This window comes from Callithrix jacchus, chromosome 19, assembly GCF_049354715.1.
Source record: "Callithrix jacchus isolate 240 chromosome 19, calJac240_pri, whole genome shotgun sequence".
Classification (NCBI taxonomy): domain Eukaryota; kingdom Metazoa; phylum Chordata; class Mammalia; order Primates; family Cebidae; genus Callithrix; species Callithrix jacchus.
Window position 1 is genome coordinate 53905928 of NC_133520.1, and position 19745 is coordinate 53925672.

At 44.0% G+C, this 19745-nt stretch overlaps 1 protein-coding gene, 1 long non-coding RNA gene and 1 pseudogene across 11 annotated transcripts in view; all 3 read left to right on the top strand.

Annotated features, from left to right (window-relative positions):
* The window catches only part of TTC13 (tetratricopeptide repeat domain 13), a 75831-nt gene extending 66466 nt beyond the window's left edge, over positions 1-9365 (top strand). For all 10 annotated transcript variants that reach the window (XM_035281316.3, XM_035281318.3, XM_035281319.3 and 7 more), the window contains 5 exons: positions 1906-2041; positions 2885-2964; positions 6207-6285; positions 6436-6515; positions 8593-9365. In XM_035281316.3, the coding sequence (XP_035137207.2) occupies positions 1906-2041; positions 2885-2964; positions 6207-6285; positions 6436-6515; positions 8593-8707 (490 nt within the window). In that variant the 3' untranslated portion in view covers positions 8708-9365. The remainder of the gene's footprint in view (positions 1-1905; positions 2042-2884; positions 2965-6206; positions 6286-6435; positions 6516-8592) is intronic.
* Positions 9366-12541: 3176 nt separating this feature from the next.
* LOC100386372 (eukaryotic translation initiation factor 4B pseudogene) lies at positions 12542-14520 on the top strand (annotated as a pseudogene).
* Positions 14521-16352: 1832 nt separating this feature from the next.
* Positions 16353-19266, top strand: LOC103789387 (uncharacterized). Its single transcript, XR_008477959.2, has 2 exons — positions 16353-18785; positions 18972-19266. It is a non-coding gene; the product is annotated as an uncharacterized LOC103789387 (long non-coding RNA).
* The last annotated feature ends 479 nt before the right edge of the window (positions 19267-19745 follow it).

Here is a 19745-nt window from a genome sequence, read left to right on the forward strand (position 1 = left end):
GCGGGTGGATCACAAGGTCAACAGATCGAGACCATCCTGGTCAACATGGTGAAACCCCGTCTCTACTAAAAATACAAAAAATTAGCTGGGTATGGTGGCACATGCCTGTAATCCCAGCTACTCAGGAGGCTGAGGCAGGAGAATTGCCTGCTGAACCCAGGAGGCGGAGGTTGCGGTGAGCCGAGATCGCGCCATTGCACTCCAGCCTGGGTAACGAGCAAAACTCTGTCTCAAAAAAAAAAAGAAAGAAATTAATTAATTTAATTAAATTAAAATTTTTTAAAGTCATAAGGAAAATATACCTAACCATGTGTTAAGTAGAAATGCATCATCATAAAGGTCTTCTCCTCATTATCTTCACATTGAGTAGGCTGAGGAGGAAAAGGAGGGGTTGGTCTTGCTGTCTCAGGGGTGGCAGAGGCAGAAGAAAATTCTCATATAAGTGGATCCATGCAGTCGGAACCTATGCTGTTCAAAGGTCAACTGTACATGAAGTTTCTCCCCCTGAAGTGTGACATCTTTCCTCACTTGCCTGTTTCACCCCACTTGCTTCCTCCCTTGCTTTGGGCCTCCTGACCCCTCGAATAGACTCTGCCTGGCATCCCATTTCCTGCCTCCTGCTTCACCAGCTTCAGCAGTATTCCTAAAGCTCCACCTCACTGGGTGTTCCCCTAACTCCAGAAATCTCTCCCCCCTCGGTACCTGGCCATTGCCTGTCGCTACAAAACCAGCTTCCCAGCCAGGCATTCATGGTCTCTCACAAAGTGGCCTCAGACATTTCCTGCTTTACCTGGACCATCTCCCTGTTGGAACCTGGCCTGCTAGTCCAACTGGACTGTTTGTTCCCCAATTCCACTCTGCTTTCCGACATCTGGGTCTCTGTCACTCCCATCCCGACCCACATTCAGGCCACTTCTCCCATGAGACTATTCCTGCTTTTCTCTGTATTGTCCAAATTAGATTCTTTCTTTGATTCCTGATGAGCTACATTATGACCTGAATCATGGTCTTATAATAATTTGTGACCCTTGGTCAGAAGTGGTGGCTCATGCCACACTTTGGGAGGCCAACTTGGGAAGATTGCTTGAGGCCAGGAGTTTGATATCAGACTGGGCAACATGGTGAGACCCTGCTTCTGCAACAGATTTTTAAAAATAGCTACAGGTACATACCTGTAGTCCCAGCTACTCAAGAGGCTGAGGTGGGAAGATCACTTGAGCCCAGGAGTTTGAGGCTGCAGTGAGCTATGATCACCCTACTGCTCTTTAGCCTGGGTGATAAAGCAAGATCCCATTTCTAATAATAATAATACTAATTTGTGGCCCGGTTTCTCCCTTCATTCCTCAATCAAGGCAGCATCTGGGCATTTCTTTGTAGGATCCAAGGACTAAGTGCAACACTTTGCTAGTGGCATTATAAAAAAAAAAAAAAATGCCCGTTGTATCAAACTTACTTAGGTCCTTCCTAGAACCTCGGTGGAGCTAAAGCATAAAAAACAAAACAATGGTGAAGTCCCTGAACTTTCTTCCTACACACAGTTCTTGCTTCTGGCCTTTAATCCTAATGGAGTGGCTTAGAAAATATTTACTGGTCATTTAAATGCATTCTTCACTATGTGTAATTGTTCTCCCATATATTAGCTTAAGCTCGTGTAATAAGTACATGTGGTTAGACTTAACTGTGAGCAAATGAATCACTTCAAGGGGAGGCAACTGTCATATTTTATGAAGAAATAATGCATTCTTATGAAACCTGCCTTGCTTGTCTATAGTTAGAAAGGCAAGGTACATTCTTGTATATATTTAGTGCCACATCAGCATGCTATTTGCTTTTTAAAAAAGCTGTCTGCATTTGGCTGCTTGAACTTATAATACATGCCTTTGACACTTTTTTTTGTACTTTCAGAGTTGGCAATATATTATTTTCTGTGGAAACTCAAACCACAGAAGAAAGGACACAATTATATCATGCTGAAATAGATGCACTTTATAAAGATTTGACAGCAAAAGGAAAAGTATTGATTCTTTCATCAGAATTTGGGGTAGGTTTCTCTTTGTTTCCATTTTTCATTTTTCTGTTCGTCCTGTGATTCTTTTGTAAACTTTTTGAACCTCTGCCCTTTTGTTGAGATTCTACATCTTATGCTTGAAATCAGATTGAATTTGACCTAAAAATATTTCTTTTGAAATGTTTTTATAGCCCCAAAATTCTTGTTTTTAGTAACTACCGTAATGGGGAGGATAATAAATTAATAATTTAGTACTATGCTACAACATTATCATAACTTTGGGCTTTGACACGATATAAAAAAGTTGGCCCATAGTGAAAATGACCTGGCTGGGCTTCACCTTTTTCTTCCATATTCTTCCCTTCATCGTGGTTGTTGCTTATAACCATACATTTACAATGAGCTTTTGAATGTAAACTGGATGATGCATTCTGATGAGTTCATGGCAATGAAAGTACAATTAAATTGTGTATACGTTGCACTTAGCGGCCCTTTGCTGGTCTGTGGACTCTTCCCTTGGTGTCCACCGGGACAAGAGGTGGTGGTGTTGCAGGCAGCAGGGTATGGTGGACAGTCTCTTGCCACCACGCCCCCTCCCTGTCTTCTGCAGTGAACAGATATCCCTTACCCTTGAAAGGTCACCTTATTTTTCCAACATTTAATCATTTCATCCATATAATTAAGCATCTGAGTATATATACATAGCTGAGCATCATCTAAATCTCATTGCGGAGTAGAGGAAGGGGCTTACCAAATCTTTTGGGGTAAGCCCCTTCCAAATTTTTTTTGTTTCTGAGAAACAATTTTTTTAATTAAAATTTTAAAAGGCACTTATTAACACCAAATATGTTTTCTCAAAAATGTCTTTTTTTCTAGGAGGCTGATGCTGTCTGCAACTTAATCTTATCCTTAGTTTATTACTTTTATAATTTAATGCCACTCTCTCGAGGATCCAGGTAAGTAACAGCCTGTCATTAAAATTATTTTAAATTGAGAAATGTGTTCTTTTTTGTTTATCCTTCCTGTTATGGTTATAGGTAAAGTACACCAAGAAATGGTAAGGGGCTCCCTATTTTTTTTTTTCCAAATTCTGCACAAAAAAGTATTTCCTTAGTCTACCACATCATCAAAAGAATTAGAGAAGGCAGTTCTAATATAGTGTGCTCAAGTTTAACAGGATAGGGATTCATCCATTCAACAGAAGTTCATGCAAAGTTTCCTGTGTACCATGGGTTGTGCTCAGCGTGTTTTTATTTTTGGTGTCTGCCAGCCTCTTATTGAACCTTCTCCTCTCTCTCCTCTATTTTGGGCTGTCAGGTGACCCATAATCCTCATGTTTTATACTTTTGGTGCACTGGTCACTTGTTACTATTTTTATTATTTTTGATAAATTCTTGCTACTTGTATGAGTACATCAAGAGTTTCTTAGGTGCCATTAGAAACAAGGGCTATGACTGTGGAGTTTTCATTTCATTCTCCTTCTCCCAGTACTGTGTGCAGTAAATCACATAAATGGCCTTTTGCCATTGCTGGCACGTAGTTATTGAACTTAAGATGTGTAGGCTAAAAATAATACACTTGAATGTCTTTATCTTTGATTAATGATTTAGAAAGTAAAACTCCCCTAAACATGGTAGTAAGTTTGGTTATAGTATTTAAAACTCAATGAAACAAAATAGAAACATAAGTGTTATCTAATCAGCATAATATTGCTAGTTGTATCCACTGAGTAAGTGATGAGAGTGCGACCTGTGCACATCACCACCTGTGAGCCCCACATGCAGGCACCGTGTGGAATAGCCAGCATCCTCCTTTGTTCTCATAGCAGCTCTGCTGGCTCATGTATGACACCAAAAGAAGTGCAGCTCTGGTGGTCTTCCAGTTTCCCTCATCCCTATATCTTTTCAGTGCTACTCAGCCTGTTGATTCCACCTCCCACACTTCTGTTTCTCTCTTCCCTAAGTCCGCTGCCTGCCACAGCTAGCTTTGCTCCTGCTCCTCTCTGTGCCCCGAGGCTCTCCAGCACCTTCTAAAGCATGGGCTCAAGCTTGGCAGCATGCGCAGTGCACAGTGCCAGCACTGCCCTGCCCTACCCTGGTTTGCCTTGCCTGCAGCACCACTCTCTTCTGCTGCTTTTTCTTTTCCCTTTGGCCCGTGGTGCGGGTGGGCTCTCGGCCACACCTCCCTGCCATCTCTGCCCCTTTTGCCCCCAGCCCTGGGGCCCTCGAGGATTCAGGGCACATGTCTTTAGCCTCTGAAGTCTTCCCTGCTGGAGAACCCCATGAATCAACTTGACTCACTTTTCTTGGTGTCTGCCCATGGCACTTGTTAGCTTTCTCTGAAGGTGCTTGTGCCATCCTGTCCCCTTGCCAGGGTGCATTATCTCATGGGTGAGAGCCGTTTTTATCTTGAGCCAATTTGTTTTGGGAAAAGTACAACACTATGGTTACAATACCAGGTCTCCCAGACTTTTGCAAGCCCCTTCCACCTGGAACCAGCCAGCCCCCTCTCTGCTCTCACCAAGAGCAGAAGCACAACGCCTTATAAGCACCTCCTGCCCCAGACCTGTACACTTGCAGCCCTACAATCATTCTGGAGTGACAGGGCAGCAGACCTCGCCCCACAAGCCCCCAGGCCAGCAGGCAAAGGCACCCCACAATCTCCTGGGCCGCTAACAGCCACCTCAGAGCCCTGGCAGTTCACACACACTCCCAAAGCTCCACACCATCTGTCCATCAGTACATTGTGAGAATGTGTTCTGCATTTCTTCTTTGAAGGCCAGCATTTCTAATGCTTGAAAAATAAGACTAATGTATGTATTTGTATTTATGAACTTTATTGTATATATGCATTTTAAAGCCAAGCCTCATGAAATTGTTAAAATATAAACAGGCACACTTTTAAATGTATTATATTGGAAGAATTTTTTTTAAAAAAAAAACCCACAAATAGGTCTTTTAAATGTGGTTTACTGTGGGGAAAAAGAAATTTTAAATAAAAACACAAGTAGGAAGAAACTCCTAGTAAAAAGAAACACTTTTGGCTGGGGGTGGTGGCTCACGCCTGTAATCCTGGCATTTTTAATAGACTGAGGTGGGAGGATCACGAGGTCAAGAGATCAAGATCATCCTGGCCAACATGGCGAGAGACCCTATCTCTACTAAAAATACAAAAATTAGCTGGGCATGACAGCATGTGCCTGTAGTCCCAGCTACTTGGAAAGCTGAGACAAGAGAATTGCTTGAACCCAGGAGGCCAAGGCTGTAGTGAGCTGAGATTGCACCACTGCACTCCAGCCTGGGTGACAGAGTGTGACTCCATCTCAAAAAAGAAAAATAAAAAAACACTCTTTTTTTCCTCAGAAAATGAATGTTCTTGGTGACACTGTTAAATTAGTGAATATAGTCTTTTTTTGTTTTTCTTTTTGAGGCAGAGTCTTGCTCTGTCACTCAGGCTGGAGTGCAGTGGTGTGATCTCAGCTCACTTCAGCACCCACTTCATAGATTCAAGTGATTCTTGTGCCTTAGCCTCCTGAGTTGCTGGGATTACAGGTTCCACCACCAGGTTGGGCTAATTTTTGTGTTTTTTTCTTAGGAGACGGAGTCTTGCTCTGTTGCCCAGGCTGTAGTGCAGTGGCATGATCTTGGCTCACTGCAGCCTCCACCTTCCTGGTTCAAGCGATTCTCCTGCCTCAGTCTCTCAAGTAGCTGGGATTACTGGGGCCTGCCATCACACCTGGCTAATTTTTTGTATTTTTAGTAGAGATGAGGTTTTGCCATGTTGGCCAGGCTGGTCTCAAACTCCTAACCTTAAGTGATCCACCTGCCTCAGCCTCCCAGAATGCTGGGATTACAGACATGAGCCTGGCCTAATTTTTGTGTTTTCAGTAGAGACAGGGTTTCACCATGTTAGTCTCAAACTCCTGACCTCAAGCGATCTGCCCCCTTTGACCTCCCAAAGTGCTGGGATTACAGGCATGAGCCACCTCACCTGGTCAGTAAATCCATTTTAATATCAAATTAGTAACTATTCTTAAACAAATAGACATATTTTCATGTTAAATGAAACATTTTGTGTTTTATTCAAAAGAATTTTTAAGTAAAATTTATCTTTCATGATGGGGAATCCATGGGTGAAATTTAACATGGTAATTGTAGACTGTCTAGGACGGATTGACCATTGTTCTTTATTTGAATAGTGTAATTGCTTACTCGGTCATCGTGGGAGCACTGATGGCAAGTGGAAAAGAAGTAGCAGGAAAAATTCCCAAAGGGAAGGTACGTTGGAGCAGGAGGGGAGAAATGATTGTTTATGTGTTAAGTCCCAATCTACAGATTTTTATTTTAAGGTACACGAGTTACACAGATCTCCAACTAAGCCTGTGTCCTCCATGTTTACGAGCATTCCTAAATGTCATTCTTTTTCAGTTAGTCGACTTTGAAGCTATGACAGCCCCTGGTTCAGAGGCCTTTAGTAAAATCGCCAAAAGCTGGATGAACTTGAAAAGGTAACTGCTTGAGGGGTATCATAACTGGAGTGGGAAAGGGGGTTTCCTATTACTTTGGAGCTTTGTGAAAACTGGAATTGTTATACTCATTTTTATAAGTTAATATTGTAATACAATGAATTTAATTCACTTTGTCAAGGTTAAAATGTTTTGTGATTGTATAAGATAACCTTTTTTTTTTTTTTCTGAGATGGAGTCTAACTCTGTCGCCCAGGCTGGAGTGCAATGGCATAATCTCAGCTCACTGCAACCTCTGCCTCCCAAGTTCAAGCAATTCTCCTACCTCAGCCTCCCAAATAGCTGGGATTACAGGCATGCGCCACCACACCTGACTGGGTTTTTTTTTTTTTGTATTTTTAGTAGAGAAAAGTTTTCACCATATTGGCCAGGCTGGTCTCAAACTCCTGACCTTGTGATCTGCCCACCTTGGCCTCCCAAAGTGCTGAGATTATAGGCATGAGCCACGAAGCCTGGCCAAGATAACCTTTTAAGGGTGAGTGTATGGATAAAAACAGATGATGAAGGCCAGGCGCAGTGGCTCACATCTGTAATCACAGCACTTTGGGAGGCTACGGTGGGAGGATCACTTGAGGCCAGGAGTTTGAGACCAGCCTGGGCAACATAGTGAAACTGCTCCTCTCTAAAAAAAAAATTTAAATTAGCTGGGCATGGTGGTGTGTGCCTGCAGTCTCTACTACTTGGGAGGCTGAAGTGAAAGGATCGCTTGAGCCTAGGAGTTTGAGGGTGCAGTGAGCTATGGTTGCACCACTGCACTCCAGCCTGGGCGACAGAGTGAGACCCTGACTTAAACAAAACAAAACAAAAAAGCATGAACAAAAAATTGTTAAAGTAGTTGGTGAAGGAAAATTACTGAAGTCTTTATATGATCAGGTATTCACTTCTTTTGGCCTGTTTTCTCTTAGGCTCAGTATTCAGGAGTGTTTCAACCTGTAGACAGAGCCCGTTTTACATCACTCTGAGTGGTAGCACTTCGCCTACCTACTTAGTGCAATAAAATGCAACTAAGTAGGCTCCAGTTTTTTGAAGTCGGCACTTCATTGCCACTTAGGCAGACAGTGTTGTGAGCCAGTATGTAGCTGCCAGGAATTATCCCTGACAGCCGCTGCGTGTGAGGAGTCTGGCAGGCCATGATCGTTCCTGGCTCTTGTTTCCAGAAGCGCTAGAGAGGACTACGTGAATCTGAAGTGTGTGAAATTAAACTCATAGATACCTCAGTAGTTAATAAAGAATAAGCAAGTCTCACTGTTTGACCTTAGTTATTCTTGCCCGTTCTCCTGTTTTTTTACATCCCAACCACCCTCAGTTTTGCCTTTCACATCTATTTGACAATAGCAACCACTCTTTTTTGCTGGGTAATTTATATTTTGTTTAAAACAAAAATTTGTGCCTATAGTCCACCATTGCTCGGTTTGTAATTTAGCTTTGCAGTGAGAGCTTCTGACAGTTACACCCTGTCCTGGTATATTCTTGTTTCAGGTTTATTAGTTTGCACGTGTTTTAGTAATACAACCACCAGGCCAAAGGTCTTGCTTCTGTTCTTGCATAATTGTACAGTGTGAATCTTTTGACAATTCTTCAAGGAAAGAACAACGCTACCTTACATCATGTCGTTAATGCTTTACAGTGTACCTTGACATACCTTATCTCATTCAGAGCTCGTGGTAACTTCGAATTAAGAATACTTTCCCTGTGACAGATCAGGGAAGTGCAGCCTAGAAAAATACGGAAAGCTAATAAGGAGTGAAGCTGGACCTGAAACCTGTGTCTTTTGATTTCAAGCCCAGCAGGCACCACAGCTGGACATGTAAATCAGAGTTTAATTTTCTTTTTCAAAGCTCTGGTTTAACTTCCCAGCAGCTCCTAACGTGTTGGCTGATACCCTAGGCCATTGTTGTGGGAAGAGCTGTTCTGTTCCTAATTCCTCCCTACCTTTCTAACATTGTCTTATATTACAAATATAATGAATATAATCATAGGAATAACTATAACATAAGCTCCACCTTTTTTGCAAATTTTGTTAGTTTTCATACCACTACTTTGTGTTTTTCTTTTTCAGTATTTCACCTTCTTATAAGACTCTTCCATCAGTATCAGAAACGTTTCCCACATTAAGATCGATGATCGAGGTGCTAAACACGGACTCTTCTCCACGCTGTCTTAAGAAACTCTAGTTCTGCTGTGGTAATTTATACAAGTAAAGGGCCGGACCTCTTGCTTCTTAAGTTATTTTTTAAAACATGGAATTATAAAGAAATTAGGTCATCGATTACTTTTGATACCAGTTTTTGATAGGAATTGAATACTTGAAACCATTTTCTTTACTTTTCTGAACCATAACAAAAATCCTGAAAGAGGCTTTCAGAGGAAAAAAGCTACTCGACTTGGAGGGAAAGCATATGTGTTAGCCAGCGGCCTGTTGGTTTCCATTTATAAAGTCATATAACTCCTTCCTTAACAGTAAAAAAACATTTTCTTCAACAACTAAAAAACAATAATGAAGTGAACAAGAACAAAACCAAATAGGTTTGTATTCCTTTAGAGATCTGGATATTTTTCAAAGAGTTTCTATGCACATAGTGATAGAGCATCTTTTGTTGACTCACGTAACCTCCATGTGTGAGTCCTTTGTTTTATTTGAACCCTGGAAGAAGGTTCCTGGGCCATCAGTATGTGTTGCAGAGCTCACAGCCAGGAGCAGTTATTTTGAACAATGCAGACGGTATTTGCCAATGTCCCAAACGATGAATTATTGAACAATGTGTTTTTTTTCTTTGTTGAAAAAAAATAAACTTGGGTGATTTATAGAAATCACCAGTGTTTGGCACTGGATTATGTATGTGTTTATTTTGTGAACCAGTTTCACTTTCAGGTGTAAGAACATTCAGAAAATTTCTCTTATTTTTTTCCCCAGACAGGGTAGATGACAGTGGGTAAAATGGGTTAATTAAAGCTATTGCCGTTTCCAAATGGCACCGCCCATTAGCAAGCCTGCTTTTCTCTCCCTTCTACAGGACGCACCCCGATCTCTTCACTTGGCCACTTCACCCAGTCCATTGTTATTTCTCTTGGACCACTTCCGTAGTCTCCTGACTCATCTCCTTGCTGCTGCTCTGTTTAAATCCCACAGCCCCCCTTTGACCTAAAATGAAACGCAGTCTCCTGCTATAGCCTAGCTGACGTGGCTCTGTTTCTCTGATCGCATCTCTTTCTCCCCACACTCCTTTTTTTAGTACCATCCACTCACCTAGCCTTTTCCTTCCTTGAGAACCTTACAGTTAGCTTGACACTGTCCGATAGAACATTCTATGATGACATTCCAGAATGTTCTGTGTGCTGCCAGTATGGTAGTCAGTAACCTCATGTGGCTACTGAGCACTTGAAACAGGACTAATGTGCCTGAGGAGCTGAGCTTCACATTTAGTGTTAATTAATTTAAATTCAAATAGCTACATGTAGCTTGTGGTTATTATGTTATGTTGGCCCATGCAGCCTACGGAGTTCCTAGTGAGACTTTAAAGGTTTTTCCACAGAAACAATTTGGAATGGTGGTCTCCCATGGCAGTTTAATATCATTTTGAATTTGAGGTTGAAATATCATTTTGAATTACTTGGGCAAGTCTTAGCTACTCAGACTTGCCCAAGTAGCTAAGCTCTTACTATGATCTGTTTTTATTCACAAGAGTTCTGATACCAGATATGTGGAGTTTTCCCCCATACCCACCAATTCTCCAGCTTTCCATATGTCAGCTGGAGTGGAAAGGGATCCTGCAATTCACGTCTGACACTAACTTCCTGGAGTTTACACAGACCCCAGAGGTTAAGGGCTCAGTCTCACAAGACAGCTCCCTTTTCAGACGCCAGTTGCAAGTCAGGATCTTCTATACTTCTGACTGATTGGCTATAACTCAGGGGTCCCATCACCCCCTCCCTCCTCATGTTTGATAATTTGCAAGAATGGCTCACACAATTCAGGGAAACCCTTTACTTGCTATTACTGATTTATTATATCAGATACACATGAACAGCCAAATGGAAGAGGTACACAGGGCAAGGTATGGGGGCAGTGTGGGCACTTCCATGCCTTCTCCAAGCCCACCACCCTCCCCGTACCTCAATATGTTCACCAACCAAAAACCCCAAACCTTTTCACTTAGGGTTTTTATGGGGGTTCCATTACATAGGCATGGTTGATTACATCATTGGCAGTTAGCTCAGTCCTCAGCCCCTCTTTTCTCTCTGGAGGCTGGGGGTTAGGACTGAAAGTTACTCTGATCACATGGTTAGTTCCTCTGGCTCCCAACCCCCATCCTCCAAGAGTCACGTCATCAGCAGAAATTCAGGTATGGTTGGAAGGTGCTTATTAATAACAAAAAACACTTCTCAGCCTGATCACTCAGAAAACTCGAGAGTTTTACAAGCTCTGTGCCAGGAACTGGAGGGCAGAGATAGCTATATCTTTCTTAATACTTTAGTATCACACTTCTATTGATAAAATTGCTCCTGTGAATCAAGATGTTCGAACTTTTAAAAAACTGACTTTAAAAAATCTAGAGCAAAATTTGTTAGTACATTAAGAAATTTAGTGTGGAATTTCTTTGGTATAGAAACTATATGAGGGTCAAGAAACTGACATCCAACTCTGTGATCATTACTCTCTGATAATTTGGAAATAAGGAATAAAATTGATACACCTCAGAAGAGAGATGAGCAAAATCACCTAAAGAAACCCAGTGTGTCCCAGATCAGCAAGATCTGACTGTTCATGAGTGTATCTTAAGACGTCTGTAATGGAGCTCATCATTCCTTCACCCAAAGTCTATTCCTCCCCACTCTTCCCTGTGTCAGAAATGGCTCCCTCTTCACTCAGCAGCTTTAGCCAGGCAGCCTCCCAAGTCTGCACTGCCCTCCTGCGGTTTTCAAATCATCACCATGAGCCACTGCACCCGGCCACGTATGACTTCTTTCCGAATGAAGCCTGAGATCAAGCAATCCAGAGTAGGCAAGCAAAAAAAAAAAAAAAAAAAAAAAAAAAAGGCCAATAAGAAAGCAGACAGAAGAGAGCAGAAGCCAAGGAAAGATAGGTCTGCGGACAGAGGAGGGGGAGGGGTCAGATCAGAGGCTAAAGTAGAAGTGAGCAATGCTGGAGCATGGTACCACTACAAGGAGACGCAAGAGTGGGTAACAGTTTGGGCGACACTGATGGTAGCTGGTGGGAAAGGCTTCTAGAAGCTTCCAGAAGCTCTGCCCTGGTGTTGGCACACTAGTCTTCTCTCCTGGGATTTGATAACATAATTGTCTGATTCACCTTGGCTTTTCTTCCTTTGACTTTTCCAGATTGAGTCACATCTCCGAGACTCCAAGTAAAACCTGTGTCCAAATGCCTTAAAGGATGCTCCCAGGAACTGCTTGATGCTCGTTTTTGAAACTTCAAGTGCTGGCTAAGTAAGGGGATGTATTTATTAGTCCATTCTCGAAGGGTTATAAAGAAATGCCTGCGATTGGGTAATTTATAAAGAAAAGAGGTTGAACTGGTTCACGGTTCTGCAGGCTGCCCAGCAAGCATGGCTGTGGAGGCCTCAGGAAAGTAACGGCAGGAGAAGTGGGAGCAGGCACTTGCTTTGTCGCTCAGGCTGGAGTGCAGTGGCACAATCATTGCTCACTTCAGCCTCCAACTCTTGGCCTCAAGTGATCCTCTTGCCTTAGCCTCCCAAGGTGCTGGGATTACAGGTGTGAGCCACTGCACCTGGCAAATAGTTTATAATTTCTGAAGCCAACATATAAACAAATGCAATAAAAGTTACCTAAGTAAGTGGCCCTTTTTAGAAATAGTTTGGAGGAAATAATTCAATACCTCTTATTTATAGTTTTGCAATGTTCTTTTTAAATGCTTCTTACAATATCTTGAAAGTTAAGATCTTTCAAAGAAAAATTTTGAAAAGTGTCCTGGCCTGAAGTCATCATGTTTTAGAAATCAAGTTTTTGCTTTTTTTTTTTTTTTTTTTTTTTTTGCGTTCTCTTTCCCTCTCCCAATATGGCGGCCTCAGCAAAAAAGAAGAATAAGAAGGGGAAGACTATCTCCCTTACAGACTTTCTGGCTGAGGATGGGGGAACTGGTGGAGGAAGCACCTATGTTTCCAAACCAGTCAGCTGGACTGATGAAACAGATGACCTAGAAGGAGATGTTTCAACAACTTGGCACAGTAATGATGATGATGTGTATAGGGCGCCTCCAATTGATCGTTCCATCCTTCCCACTGTTCCACGGGCTGCTCGGGAACCTAATATCGACCTGAGCCGTCTTCCCAAATCGCCACCCTACACTTCTTTTCTAGGGAACCTACCCTATGATGTGACAGAAGAGTCAATTAAGGAATTCTTCAGAGGATTAAATATCAGTGCAGTGCCCTTACCACGTGAACCCAGCAATCCAGAGAGGTTGAAAGGTTTTGGTTATGCCGAATTTGAGGACCTGGATTCCCTGCTTAGCGCCCTGAGTCTCAATGAAGAGTCTCTAGGTAACAGGAGAATTCGAGTGGACGTTGCTGATCAAGCACAGGATAAAGACAGGGACTATCGTTCTTTTAGCCGAGATAGAAGTCGGGATTCTGATAAAACAGATACAGACTGGAGGGCTCGTCCTGCCACAGACAGCTTTGATGACTACCGGCCTAGAAGAGGTGACGATAGCTTTGGAGACAAGTATGGAGATCGTTATGATTCAGACTGGTATCGCGATGGGTATCGGGATGGCCCTCGCCGGGATATGGATCGATATCGCGGCCGTAATCGTTATGATGACCGAGGGAGCAGAGACTATGATAGAGGCCATGACTCCCGGATAGGCAGTGGCAGAAGAGCATTTGGCAGTGGATACCGCAGGGATGATGACTACAGAGGAGGCGGGGACCGCTATGAAGACCGATATGACAGACGGGATGATCGGTCATGGAGCTCCAGAGATGATTACTCTCGGGATGATTATAGGCATGATGATAGAGGTCCGCCCCAAAGACCCAAACTGAATCTAAAGCCTCGGAGTACTCCTAAGGAAGATGATTCCTCTGCTAGTACCTCCCAGTCCAGTCGAGCTGCTTCTATCTTTGGAGGGGCAAAACACGTTGACACAGCTGCTAGAGAAAGAGAAGTAGAAGGACGGCTACAGAAGGAACAAGAGAAGTTGCAGCGTCAGCTGGAAGAGCCAAAACTAGAAAGACGGCCTCGGTAGAGACACCCAAGCTGGTGGAGTGAAGAAACTCAGGAACAGGAGCGGTCGAGGAGAGGAAGTGAGTCATCGCAGACTGGGATCTCCGCCACATCTGGCAGAAATGCACGAAGGAGAGTGAGAAGTCTCTAGAAAATGAAACACTCAGTAAGGAGGAAGATTGTCACTCTCCAACTTCTAAACCTCCCAAACCTGATCAGCCCCTAAAGGTAATGCCAGCCCCTCCACCAACGGAGAATGCTTGGGTGAAGCGAAGTTCTAACCCTCCTGCTCGATCTCAGAGCTCAGACACAGAGCAGCAATCCCCTACAAGTGGTGGCGGCAAAGTGGCTCCAGCTCATCCATCTGAGGAAGGACCAGCCAGGAAAGATGAAAACAAACTAGATGGGATGAATGTCCCGAAAGGCCAAACTGGGAACTCTAGCCGTGGTCCAGGAGACGGAGTGAACAACTGGAAGGAGTCAGATCGGAAAGATGGCAAAAAGGACCAAGACTCCAGATCTGCACCAGAAACCTGAGGAAAATCCAGCGTCCATGTTCAGTTCTGCGAGCAAGTATGCTGCTCTCTCTGTTGATGGTGGAGATGAAAACGAGGGAGAAGATGATGCCGAATAGACCTCAGCATCCTGTGCTTTCTCCTCATTTCTCTCCACCCTGGAACATTCGAGAGCAAATCAGGCCTCTATCCAGACAAGACAAAATAAAACTCACCGTCTCCTGGAAAAAAAAAAAAGAAATCAAGTTTTTAAAACATCTTAAAAAGTTGTGTCTTTAGTATGCAATATTTAAACATTGCCTGCAATTCTGGAATAACAGTAACCCTAAGATAGATACGATTGAAAAAGGTGGCCAGGTCCAAAAGAGAAACTGCTTTGGAGGAAAATGGCAATCCCATTGTTCTGCATAAACCACTGGCTTTTCTTTAGCCTGAGTGAGAGGCTTGAGGACAGGGAAGTATCGAAAGGGAATTTCTCAGTCGATAGTCCCCGAGCAGAGAGGTTGAGTTACGTGCGGCTCCCTTGATATGGTTTGGATCTGTGTCCCTGTCCAAATCTCATGTGGAGTTGTAACCCCCAGTGTTGGAAGTGGTGTCTGGGTGGTGACTGGATCATGGGGGTGGTTTCCCATGGTTTGGCACCATCGCCCCTTGTTACTGACATCTAGAGGTTTAAAGGTGCGTGGCCCCGCCCCCTTCTCTCACTTGCTCCAGGTCTGGCCATGGGAAGTGCCTGCTCCCGCTTCACCTGCCATTACTTTCCTGAGGCCTCCACAGCCATGCTTGCTGGGCAGCCTGCAGAACCGTGAGCCAGTTCAACCTCTTTTCTTTATAAATTACATAATCACAGGCATTTCTTTATAACCCTTTGAGAATGGACTAATAACTATATCCCCTTACTTAGCCAGCACTTGAAGTTTCAAAAATGAGGATCAAGCAGTTCCTGGGAGCATCCTATAAGTGATAACGATTTTAAAAGGGGGACATCAAAGTAGTTGTGGGAAAGCTGAAGGACCCAGTTATCTCCACCTGAGGTGGGTAGCTGTGAGGGGCTATGCAGAGGAGGTATGAAGAATGTGGGACAGCAGAGGCTGAGTAGAAATGTGCCAGGTAGCAAAGGACCTTCCCAGCAGAGGCAAAGTTGGGGGTAAATGTTGAGAGAGGTGAAAGTGCCTAGTGTGCTTGGGATGGCTTGTAGATGCAGGTGGAAATGGAATGTGGGGCAGAATGGGGAAGGTCTTGCCATCATCCTATGGAATTTGGACTTCATTCTCTAGGTAGTTTGTAAAGCATGGGAATGACTTGACTAGCATTGGGAAGATCATTCGCCATCAACACCAAGGATAGCTTAAAAGAGGGCTGGTTTGCTCCTGCCCCCGACATGGTTCTTCTCTGCATCCTTGGCCCTCTCATGCTTCAGTCCCATCCCTAACTGGGACCACATTTTATGGTTCTGCCCTAGGTGTCTGTCTCTCTCTCTCTCTCTCTCTCTCTCTCTCTCTCCTCTCTCTCTCTCTCTTCTCTCTCTCTCTCTCTCTCTCGTGAGATGGAGTCTCGCTCTTGTTGTTTAAGCTGGAGTGCAATTGTGTGATCTTGGCTCACTGCAACCTCTACCTCCCAGGTTCAAGCCATTCTCCTGCCTCAGACTCCTGAGTAGCTGGGATTACAGGCTCCTGCCATCATGCCCAGTGAATTTTTTGTATTAGCTGGGCTAAAATAAAAAAAATTTTTAGTAGAGGTGGGCTTTCATCTCAATCTCTTGACTTCATGATCCACCCGCCTCGGCCTCTCAAAGTGCTGGGGTTACAGGTGTAAGCCATCGTGGCCAGCCAGGTATCTCTTGTTTCTACTGTTCTTTCACAAACTGTATCTGTTCTTACAGTTTCAACCATCATCTCTGCACCATTTCTAGTGCTGGCCTCCCTGCCCACTCTAGCCTTGCATTTCCTGGTGGCTATGAATCTTCCATAGCTGCATGGATCACCAGCCCCTGAAACTCAAATTGTGTGCAGTTAGACCCTTCAGATCCTCCTCCCAGAAATCAGGTCTTCCTCCCGACTCATTTCTGCTCTTTAAGTTATCCAAGCTTAAAACTTGACAGCAGTCACCTATTCCTTTTTTTTTTTTTTTTGACTCATCTTTAACTCATGTCCAAGCTCTGTTGAGTATTTCTTTGTGATATCTGACACCTATACCTTCCCAGTCCTATAACCACCATCCTACTCAAGAGTTGTTATTTCCTGTTATAGAAACAACAGCCTCTTACCTGGTCTCCTCTTTCTGGTAGCTCTCCTGGGTCAGCCTATTTTGGTATAGTTTCTAAAAACTATTCTGATTATATAGGGTCATGTATAAGGTAATATTGAGCATAGTCAAAATTACCCTTAAAAATCTCTTAAGGAAACCTGGGTATGGTGGCTCATGCCTGTAATCCCAGCACTTGGGGAGGCTGGGGTGGGTGGATCACTTGAGGTCAGGATTTCAAGACCAGCCTGGCCAACATGGTGAAACCCTGTCTCTACTAAAAATACAAAAATATGCCAGGTGGTGGCACATACCTGTAATCCCGGCTACTTGGAAGGCTGAGGCAGAAGAATCACTTGAACCTGGGAGGCAGAGGCTGCAGTGAGCTGATATTGTGCCATTGCATTCCAGCCTGGACAACAGAGTGAGACTCTATCTCAAAAAAACAGAAAATCTCTTAGGAAGATGTTATTGTTATAGTAAAATCTAACAAACTGTTTCCAGAAATCCCACAACAACAAAACTCATTTCTTAGCTGAGCACAGTGGCATGCACCTGTAGTCCAAGCTGCTCAGGAGGCTAGGGTGGGAGGATTGCTTCAGGCCAAGAGTTCCAGGCTGTAGTGCCCTGTATTTGGACCTGTGAATAGCCACTGTACTCTAGCATGGACAACATAGCAAGGCCCCATCTCTAAGAAAAAACAAAAAGCCACATTTCTTGTCTTCAGCAGGGGAATAAATTGTGCTTTCTTCTGTTAAGTACCAGCTAATGAAATTGACTTACATTTAGAAGGCATTTTTGGAAAAAAGATGTATTTTTAACACTCCCTCGATGCAAGGCAAATAAGAGTGGAAACTGACTAAGAGACTAACAGCAGATTTGTATGTCTTTGCCCATGCTCATTTCAGGCATGAGCTTATGGAAAGTTCTTCTGCTCCTCTCCTTTAAAAAACAATTATCAGGCCAGGCATGGTGGCTTATACCTGTAATCCCAGCATTTTAGGAGGCTGAGGCAGGTGAATCACCTGTGGTCAGGAGTTCGAGGCCAGCCTGGCCAACATAGTGAAACCCCGTCTGTACTAAAAATACAAAAATTAGCTAGATGTGGTGTCAGGCACCTGTAATCCCAGCTACTCAGGAGGCTGAGGCAGGAGAATCGCTTGAATCAGGGAGACAGAAGTTGCAGTGAGCCGAGATTGGCCACTGCACTCTAGCATGGGTGACAGAGCAAGACTTCGTCTCAAAAAACAAACAAAAAATAATCATTATTATTATGTTTGTTTTTGCTGAACGTATATAATCCAATGGGTGGAATTAAGCCAGATACAACAGCATTTCTCTGGTGGGTCAGCTCTTTGGGTCGAAGGGTCCACACGTCCATACCGAGGCCTTTCCCAGTGCCAGTCAGGGCTGGATGGGCAGAGAAGGAATCTGGGGCCTGTCCTCCTGAATCCTCAATTCAGCTGAAAGTCCAAGGTTTTAGAAGCTTCTCAATTCAATTCAGGACATCCAGCTCTCTGTGAAGGTGTATTTTTCAAGTCAAGAGGATATAATATATAACTTTTTAACCAAGTTGTTACCTTAGTAACTTCTAGATACTTAGACACAGGGTATAGGACCATTTGTTTGTAGTCTTGCTTTGGTCCTACACAGAATACATGGCATGTTTTCCTGAATTGGAGAGATAAGCAGCAGTGGGGGCTTTCCCACATGCCCGCACAGTGCAAATGATTTCAAATTGTTGGGAAGGCCTGTAGCCATTCTGTCTCTCTCCAAGTCTCCCAGGCTCCTGCCGTCTCCCTCTCCCAGGCAGTCTCATACTAAACTACAAGTAAATCCCAAATACTTCTTGCTTTCTGAGTAGAGAATTCAGATGTCAGCATGGCACCTGTTTTCTAGACCCTGCTACCTAAAGTGTGGATCACAGGTGGAAATGCAGCCTCTTAACTGCCTGTGAAGCTGCATTTTCTATTTTTTGATCCCTAAGGAACATAGTGGGGAAATGCTGTCAGAGAAGCAGTGGATGCTATAGGAAAATGTGAGACAGGGCAGGTGAAGAGAGGAGTAAAGACTGGGCCTTGAAGAAGAATAAGAAAATGGAAAAGAAATGGTGAGAAAAGCCAAGTCAAATTCAGGATGACAATGAACACCTAAAAGAAGAGTTTTCTCCAGGGGACCAGAACCACTATAGCCTCCTGTCTCATTCAGCAGAGTGGCTGAGGAGGGTGAGAACCAGAGGAAGACCCTACCTAGACTTGGCAACCAGGAGGCAGAGTGGAACATGGAGGTACGTTGAGGGGAGGGCCTTGGCTTGTAGGGACGGGATGGGGGCTGGAGGAAAGGACGAGAGTCTGGAGGTGGTGAGAAAATGGAATGGAGGGGAGTCTGTCCACTTCTAAGAGACAGAGGAAACAGGTAGGAAATGCCCCATGCACATTTGGATGACAAATTGACAGTAGTGGTTTATTTCCAGCCAAGCAGCCCCAGAGAGGCAGAAGGAGAGAACACAGCCAAGCAGCCCTGGGCAGAGAGAAAGAACAAGCCTGGAGGTGGAGGGGTAGCTCTGGTCTCTTCCAAGACACAAAGACCTGATCCTCCTAGAATAGCTGAATGCCACACCATACCCCTCTGCATCAGGCTGCATTGTCCACTGCTGGCTTCTGTCCTGCTGGGCCATGTCTCTGAACCTTCAGAGGTGCCCCCAGCTAAGCCACAGGAAGCCCCCAGAGGGCCTTCCTCCCTTCTCAGCCTTCCTGTCTAAGTAAGAACATGATCACATTTGGAGGAAGATAGGACAAACTCCAGGGCAAGGGGTAGGTGCCACCTGAGGGCCTGTCTGGTGCCATCTCCTTTGCCTGAGGTGCTGAGACCACAAGAATCCTGGGGCCATAGCTGCTCTCAGGGAAAGCCTGGTCACTTCCAACCCAGCATTCTTGGAACCCAGCCTCTTTTACTGTAGTCGCCTGATGGGTTTGTCTTGCAGGATGCACAGATAAAGCCAATTTACCAAGACAGCAGTATTGTAATAGAGAAATAGTTGAATAAATGGAGCCAGCTAAGCACAAGACTGGGGTTTATTACTCAAATCAGTCTCCCCTGAAATTGAGAGACTGTTTTTTAAAGAATGATTTGGTGGGCAGGGGACTAGGTAATGGGTGCTACAACTTGACTGGGGATGAAATCACAGGGAAAGTGATCTTCATGCCCCTCCAGGTGGAGGCCACAGGACCCAGCGGGGTCAATCAGT